General features: G+C 26.2%; 1 protein-coding gene across 2 annotated transcripts in view; it reads right to left on the bottom strand.

Annotated features, from left to right (window-relative positions):
* Window positions 1-430: 430 nt before the first annotated feature.
* Window positions 431-9,378, bottom strand: part of LOC127276669 (LIM and SH3 domain protein F42H10.3) — a 28,670-nt gene continuing 19,722 nt past the window's right edge. For both annotated transcript variants that reach the window (XM_051297272.1, XM_051297271.1), the window contains 4 exons: window positions 5,101-5,372; window positions 4,455-4,658; window positions 3,748-3,887; window positions 431-3,398 (listed from right to left, as the gene is read on the bottom strand). In XM_051297272.1, the coding sequence (XP_051153229.1) occupies window positions 3,219-3,398; window positions 3,748-3,887; window positions 4,455-4,658; window positions 5,101-5,372 (796 nt within the window). In that variant the 3' untranslated portion in view covers window positions 431-3,218. The remainder of the gene's footprint in view (window positions 3,399-3,747; window positions 3,888-4,454; window positions 4,659-5,100; window positions 5,373-9,378) is intronic.

Genomic DNA, 9,378 nt, shown 5'->3' with positions numbered 1-9,378 from the left:
ATATCATGATTTTATTATTTTAATTTCTCTAGAAACGTTTAATTGTACTTGACAAAGTGATTCTTTTGACTAGAGTCTTTACTTCCGTTATTTAAATTCACCGTTGTCGGTAAAACAGATTTTGCCGGGAAAATTCAAATAAAATGAACTTTAAAAATATAATACATTTTAATTATTATAATTATAAATAAATATAAAATGAATAAATAAAAATTTTTAATTTGCTCAGAGACAAAAATTTCGAATCAGAAATTAAATTAATAAATTCTTTTAAAGTAGAGAAAAAGACTGAAAGAAGAATTTAAAATTTATTAAATATAACAATTGTAGTTAGTATAAAAATTAGAATTATTTAAAACAAAAAAATTGACATTTTCCTTTAAAAATATTAAAAAAAAGAAGATGAAAGGATTGATAAATACAACTAATATGCATAACATACGTATTCATTATTTATGAATTTACATCATAATATAATATTATTTTTCTAAACACAACGCTAATATATATATACTTCTGTATCTTTCCATTACAATCGTAAACAATATCAGCGTTCAATTAATTACAAAAACTGCACAGTATAACATGTTTCAAAAAATATGATATCTCTGTTTATCCTGTAGTTAGAAAACCTTTTTAAATTTTTTTTTTTTTATATTTTCAACCACGGGAAAATGCACGTATCACATTTGCATCGCTCTGTTAATTGGGCTAAGCGTAGATTAGCAACGATTCATACCATACTCTTAATCAGATAAATGCTTCTTTCTTGAGGAACGATTAAAGTACAATATTAAACAATCTCAGATGCAATAAATGGGAGGGGAAAAAATGAGAAAAATATTCTCCTCATTATTATAACGTAGCCATTAAATTTTTCAACTTTATAAACATTAATTAATTATTTATTAAAGTAAATGTCTATAGGGGGAGCGAAAATAAACGCACTCTTGCAAATTAGTAATTAGTGAATGTGAAAATTGACTTTTTTTTTTTATAAATGTCTTCTCGCTCATCAAAGATAAAAACACCTATATAAAATACATTCAAATCTGACACAACGATTTAGAAATCGTTTAACATCGACGCATCCTTAATATTCTATGTCAAAAAAAAAAAAAAAATAAAAAAAAAAAAAAAATTCTCAGGAAACAAATGTCCTAGAAATTGATATCAACAATATTATGTCAGCGCTTGAACTTTGGAAGGAATCTTGCACATTTCTTTCGGTATCACTACGTATTGGGTAAAGGCGCATTATTTCTTGATTTACAGTTACTTAACAACTAGTCAGTTAATTGTTTATCGCCACACAATAACAGTCAATGTACTGTATACTATAATTTTAAAACGATCAACACCTTGACATAGATCTTTTACGTCATGCTCATTTTTAAAAGAAATTTTTCCTCTATAAAGAATGATTAATTAAAAAAAGAAATTTTTTTCATGCAAAAAAGAATTCAATAAACATTTTAAAAATATCAAAAGAGAAATTTAGCTTCTATTTTATAATTTAAAAAAAAATTTAAATAATTATGTTTAAAAATAATTTAATTAGAATTGATCACTGTACAAAAAAAATATAAATTAATTAATAATATTCTTGCAAATATATTTTTGATTTTCAATAACACATTTGAAAGAAAAAATAAATCTAAAAAATTTGATAGATTAAAATATTTTAAAAAATTTTTACCTACAATTTAAAAGATTGTTTTGAAAACAGATATCAATTGTAAGAAATAATTAATAAAAACCATAATTTCAATTTCTTTCAAATCCGAACATTTAGCAAAAAAAAAAAAATAAACTCTTGTCAAATGATCTTCCATTAATTGTATTGAATAATAGGCTAAGGGCAAGTATTCGCGATATCGTTTTAAGAGAATCACTTTATCGAAACTAACACGATTGTTTGTTAATACAATCAATATCTACATTCCAATTTCGAAAGCTTCAATGACAAGCTCGTGAAAACGCCAGAGATAAAATATCCAATAATTTTCTTTCTTTCTCAATATATAAGTTGTAAAAAAAAAAAACTTTGTATCCAAGTCGCAAGCTTATTTAATAGATAAGGCACTTTTTAAACCTGTTTTTTTTGTGTTAAAATTTCGATGGCTAATGTTAACAAACACACTTAGAAATCTATAAATTATCAGACTTAGTTTAATAAGGTAAATTTTTTTTCTTTCAGGCACTGAATTTAATTATTTTATTTGAATACTCGTGAGCGAAGAAATTATAAATAAAGATTTCCTTTTTTTTTTTCTTTTCTTTATCAAGAAAGTATTTCCATTCGTTCGCCTACTCTTCACAGAAAAGACAACATCAGGCTATACAAAAACAGGTGTGGAAAAAAATCATGTTGGAATGATAAAAAAATATATTCTTTCCTTAACCTTTTTTTTTAAAAAAAAAACAAATACCCATACGATAGGTATTGTTTTAAAACAAAAACATCAACTTTATATTTTTTTCAATCAAGTATAAAATAGTTATTATTATTGAGTTTGGTCCCAACTCAGTGGAATAATGTCATTCTTTATATATGCTTGATTAAATGCACAAAAAAATAATTATAAAAAAAAAAAATTAAAAAATAGAACTTGTAATATATACTTGTGTTTTATAAACCTCCAGTAATCCTAAAAAGAATCTCAAAAACTTTGAGAAATCTATGGAAAATTGTCCAGCAGATTGAAAAAATACTTTGCATAAAATATATTCCATCAAGTTTGGAAGAACGATCAGAAAAAAAATAGATTCCTAAAATATTCACAACGTTCAAGTAAACAAAATTCTTTCCTTAAAAAATTTTTCCAAAAAATAGATAAGATAAATGGAATACAAAAAGTAAATTGATGAATACTCGAATACTTTTGAAAGATTAAATTTTCAATTTACTGTATTTTTAAATTTGAATAAAATTTACTTGAACGTTAAGAATATGAGGAAGATAAAAAATATTTGTTGATCTTCTAGAGTATTCTTTTGTTACGTTCACAATTTCCACGCTCATACATAAAAGCATTGCAATTGATGCGCGTAGAAATGAGAAGGTATTATAATAATAATTATCATCTTTTCTTTTTTTTTTCTTTTTCTTAATGCAGACCTCGACCCTGCGCGTCTTATACTCTAGTTAGAAAAGTTTTGTTACTAAGGTGGAAGGCGAAGCAGCGAAGACTTCAATGTGAACAATCGTGAAAAACTCAGATTTGCGCTGGTTCAACATAATTTGCTGGCAACATTCCATGGCGACCCGTACGTTGCACGACTCCAGTCATCCATCCTTCGTCAATTGCTGTACAATTAATGATCAAGTCACCGTCGCAAAAGCTCACCTCATCAACGTCCTGAGCCTCATAATCGTACATCGCTCGATAAACCCGCTAAAATCATTGATTCACATATTTATCAACTGTTATTACTTATATTAACTAATTTATTAATAATAATAGTATTTCTAATTATTAAGAAAATTACATAATTATTTACAGCAAATTATTAAATTTAAATAGAATTCTTCTAATTATTGAAGAAAAATGAATACTATGCTTGAGAAAAATTAATGTGATTCATTTCCTCAAAAAATATTTTTAAATTCAACTATTAAATTAATTACACAGTCAAGAGAATGTTCATGAATTTTTAGAAAGTTTTTCTTCTCCAAAAAAAGAAATAAAATTATAATAATTAAATTTAACTAATAAATTTAAATTTTAATAGAGAAACAATTACCCCAGAGGTTGGTGGTGGAGGAGGTGGTTGATGTTGAGTAACATGATTGTTATTCATAGCGGGCGTCAAAGAACCATAATATTCATTTACTGGATCAATATCAGCAACGGATCCAATTTTTCGAACTGGTGGATTCGTCACTGGAATAGAATAAATAATACATAAAGTACTATCGCTAAACTTAAACAGAGAATAAAATTTAACATGCAATCAGGAACTATAAAAAAAAGAAATAATTTCATGCAGATACAGATAATGAAATATGTAAAAAAAAAATATTTTTTAAAAAACTTACTTTGTGGGGATTTCAATAATTTTCTAAAAAAAATTATTGAAAATATTTAAAAATGTTTTCATCCCGTTTATACTTCTAAATATAAAAACAAATTTAAAAAAAAATTTCAACTGAAAAATACTAAAATAAAAAAAAAAACAACAACGAATAAACAAAATATTAATTATTAAAGAACAAAATAAAAATTTTAAAAATTATGTTAAAAAATAAATAAATATAATAAACAATAAATAAAAATTTAAAAAGAAAATTGAAAAAATTTTCAATTTCCAATTGATTATTATCATTTATGATAATAAAATAAAAATACTAGAAGCAATCTCTGAGAAAAAGGACAATGAGCAGATGAGATTATATAGCGCAGGACAAAGATATATAAATGCAGCAATGATGCAGCGGAGCAAAATCTCACCTGGACCTTTGTCACTAGTATAAATGACAGTTGTAGCAGCTTGTCTAGCCGAATATGGACTTGGTCTAGCTTCACTAAGAGGATCATAATCAGCAATCCTGCCAGGTGCCCTTTGTACAGGCGAATGAGCTGTTGGAGGTGGTGCTGGATTCGCATTTACATTCGATGTTGGCGTAATTGTACCATCTGGATATTCTACATATTCTAAGCAACAAAGCACAAAAAAGCTATTCTAATAAACAGTTCTTCAAGTTATATTTTCTTTCTTTTTTTTTTTTGCTGAGAAATAAAATTTGTATATAAAACTAATTAGCTGTTAAATTAATATTTAACTAACAAATTTATAATTTATAAATTGACAGTATTTAATTTACAATTATAAAAATAATAAAAAAAAATAAATATTTAAAATAATTTTTAAAAATCCATAATTATGAAAGCAATTACAAGGAAAAAATAAAAAATAAAAAGTATTTAATTACACTAATTTAGTTATTATAACCAATCAATTTACAGGTACTACGTAACAACAAATAATAAACCAACAATTTTTATGATTTCCCTTATTTAAAAAATAATAAGCAAAATTTGTAAAACACAAAAAGCGACGAATTTTCAAGAAAGAGAAAAAAATAGGAATATTTACCGATTTGTTCACCATTTTCACCAGTCATAGTCCTTTTTTGTTCCATAATGGCTTTTTTCTGAAGTTCACCATGATAGGCAACGTTCGATATAATCTTGCTGTTCTGTTTAATTCTCAATGTTTCTGGGTCGTCTGCTACCTGAGTGAACTTGCCCTTTGCTTTCTCAAACTCCGCATGATATTTAACATTACTTTGGATCTTTGTATTTTCAGCGATACGTTTCAGCTCTGGTGTCTCCGCCATTGTTGTTGCTTTTGCTTTTGGTATATGCCTGTAAATAAATAATATTATCAATAAATAAAATTTCATTTATAATTTATAACTATTCAAAATTTTAATAAATAATATTAATGTAAAAAGTAAATAATAAACTATAAATTATTTCATTATTTCATTTTATTTTCTATAATTTTGATGGTGAAAAAAATGTCCTAAATGGACATTTCCTTTTTCTATTCGCTAAACTCATCATTAACTTGCAAATTATGTCTAAGTATCTAATTAAATTTTCAAAGACGCTTTCTCAGTTTTTTTTTGCCATGTGCATAAATTCCAACACAGCACTTTTAATTGTTACTTTTACTATTAAATTTAAACGTGTAAAATTTTATAGAACAAGTGTTTTCAAATTGACGAGAATCTTTGAAAAGTTGATTTTGCCATTTTTGAGAGCAGATAAAAAAAAAAATTTATAATTTTTTATTTTCAAGTAAAAGTATAAATTATGGGATTAGTGTTTCGCCAACATGTTTATAGTATGGAAAGGAGCATCAGCGAAAGACAGTGTAATCGCAATAGATGCGGTCAACGACACACTCTTATCGCAGACATCCTCTGCAAATGGAGATCATCGCTGAAGCATAAACTTCATCGCTATGGGAATATAAATGAGCGAATGAGTTCTCTCTCTCTCTCTCTCTTTTGATGACAATTACACGTGTAGGTATGACAGCATTGTTCAATGGAATTAGAATGACGCTGCAACCACCTTAATTACTCCTTCCAGGAAGTCAAGTCAGAGGAAGACTGATTATTAATATCGCTTCATTATTCATTTATTAAAGACACATTTTTTTTTCCAACAAAATAAAATAGTTCAACACTTATTTCAAAAAGAGGCATATCTAACAAAATGCATATAAAATGAAAATTTGATTAAATATATATCAATTAAAACTCGATTTTTTTTCATCGATATAAGAATAAAATTTTACCACAGTGAAATAAAATCACATTTCATTCACAATTTCAGTCAATGAAAAGGTAATAATCAGTCACTTTTCCATTCATTAAAAGGAAATTTTATCGATTCTATCTAAAAGAAAATTATCAAATGTCTAAAGTTTACAAATATATTTAGAAGAAACAATATATAGTGTAAAAATGAAATAAAATTCATTGTGCACAAATATTTTTTTTTTTATATGTAATCGAGATTTGTGTCACGAGTTCGTTTTCCATATATGGAATCTTTACGGTCTCGCCCAGGCATTATAACTGCAAGTTATGCAATTCAACATCGAGTACCGATTACTTGATGTAGAAATACTAAGTCAATGAATATGTAAGCGAAATTATTATACAGCGACAAAAGAAATGCATGTGTACAAAAAAAAAAATTATACCCCAATTTTCCTTTTCCAAATTATTTTCAACAAATTTCATTTTATGTCAGTTACTAAATTTTCATTTAACATAATTTTTTTTATAAATAAACAACTAGCCTTTAGAAAGAAATAATTACATAATAATTATAAGTGAATTAATTTACTCAACGAGAGTCAGAGCAATGAAGTGTCAATGGAAACATACAATTTATACTTAATGTTTATGAGATTAAAAAAATTTTCCCAGGCTTTGATCCGTCATTTTACTTGCAAACTATTAGCATAGATTATAACGGATTTGCAATCGCGACCTTGAATAATTGTATACGTGTTCGAGGTCCGAACGGTTCACTATATCTATACCTAGATTGACGAATCGAGAAAATCAGTCCTAGAGAGAGGAATATGTTCATTTTTAGCAAAAATTATAAATATTTTTTTAATAAAAATTCATTAACAATTTTCAAGTATGAATTTTTAAATAGAGAAAATTAGTTACGAAATTGAAAATTAAAAATAAAAGTAACTCCCGTTTGTTTTAGTTCCAGATGTTTGCTTTACAAGAAATGTGACTAATTTTGAAGAACCTTCAGTGGAATTTTCTTGGATTAATAGAGCCTATTATGAAGAAGCTAAATTTAGAATTTAAAAAGGATGCTGAACTAATTTCGACTGTTTTGGAATTTTTTTTTTTTGATTCTTTCTTCTCATTCAATTTTCTTTTAAAAAAAAGCGCTTTTGTTCTTGAAAGAGAAAAAACTTTAATAAGCTAATTAATTTTGATATAGGATTTGAAAATGAGATTTGATAATTAACAATATCGGTCGCATCTCTCATATATAACAATGATCCTCGTTGATGATAGATACTTCCTTTCCGACTTTTTACTTGTCCTTCGTTTGAAAAGGTTAACTATGTATCTATTCACGGAGTCACGAACCCGGAACGACTGTCTAGTCTTCATTTCTGTTACGTCTCTTCTCCTCTTGAATCAGTTTAAACCTATACAATGATCTCAGGATACGCTCTAATTTCTTCATAAGAGCTCAAACAGTTATTACCAAACGTCTTTTAAGAAACTTTATAATCACTGATGAACTTTTTGAAGGAAATAACGATGTTAATTATTTCAAAAATTCTCTTTGTATTAAAATATTTCGTTATTTTTTTAATTTTTGATTATTTGAATAATTATACTAATTTTTTCTCATTTTCATCGTTAATTAATAGAATTATATACTAATTAATTTAAAAAGAAAATTACATTTCGCTTATTTGTATTATTTAAACTGACTTCTTACGGCATCGAGTGATTTATTGCCAACTAATCGCAATTAAATTCTGCAGACTTAGCAAAATCCTTTTTTTTAAAATAATTATGATACTCAATCGATTATAAATTTAATGCGAGTGATGCCCTCATTACAATTTAATTATATTATTAGAAAATGAATTCATAATTTTTTAACTATCCCTCATCATCTCTTATGTTAATCTATTATTTAGAAAAAATATGTTGAGATTTTACTCTATTCATTTAAGATTAGCAACTTCCAGCGGAAATTCTCGCTAAGCAGATTGTCGGATATTCAACGTATACAAAAAATTATTCAACATTCAGAAAAGGATATTGTTCAGAAATATTTAATTTCACAGATGTGTTGTCTGCATTACTAAATACAAATACATATATGTGACCTTGTCCCACAATAAAGTTTTGCACCTTCACCGAAAGCAAACTCGTGACCTCTTTGAGTAAATATAATAGAAAAAAAGTAGCATTATAATATTAATTTCGCAAAGTAACCATTGTTTCTTCAAGATATTTTTTTTAGTTTTGGTTTTTATTTTTTTTTAAAGGCTGGTCTTCAAGGAAAGTGAGAGTGGCGATCAAGAATTACAAAACTTGTCTCTTTTGATCATCTTCAATTATAAAAAAATTTTTTTTTTTTACCAATTATCACGAAACAAATCAGCTAGAGTTTTATTTATTATTACTAATAAATAATGAAATAGTTTAACTGTCCATAGTGTTGTAACAATTTAATTGAAAGTTGCTATAAAATGTAACAGAGAAACTGTTAAATAATTCTTTGGCTTACTTTAAACATGGCTTCCTCACTACAAACGCCAATAATTATGACTAGTGCATGAACCTGAAGCCATACCATTCGACATTCCAATCGCTGAAAGGTGAAGTCATAGGCGAGGAAAAAATAGAAATGTATATAAAAAAAAACAGTCTCAGTCTTTATAATGAATCTCATCATCTTTATACCTTTCTAAAACTGTTATAAATAGCACAACATTTTTGGAACTCAATTTCTATATACAGAAAATAAAATGAATTTTTCTTTCATAAAAGGATTTCATCGAACTTTGGATAAAATGTTTAGATAAACCAAATACGATCAAATATATATATACAATCAACCGGTTGCTAAGGATTTATATTATATTTGATATGGATAATGAAACTGCGAATAAAACATTTTTAGATGTGCGGTGAACGTGTAAGAAGATATTTAAGCGGTTTGTTGGAATTCAAGATTCTATTTTTGGATTGACTTGATTATTTACCTATAGCATATATGTTGAATGAAGGTAATTGATAAATTATAGATTTTTTTTTTTTAGACAAGTGTGTGCTCCAGATTTTTAAATAGAAAA

The sequence above is a fragment of the Leptopilina boulardi genome, unplaced genomic scaffold (assembly GCF_019393585.1).
Source record: "Leptopilina boulardi isolate dan_hultmark-lab unplaced genomic scaffold, ZJU_Lbou_2.1 LbouV2_150, whole genome shotgun sequence".
Classification (NCBI taxonomy): domain Eukaryota; kingdom Metazoa; phylum Arthropoda; class Insecta; order Hymenoptera; family Figitidae; genus Leptopilina; species Leptopilina boulardi.
Note: the sequence above shows the minus strand (reverse complement) of the source record. Positions and strands in the feature narration are given on the sequence as shown.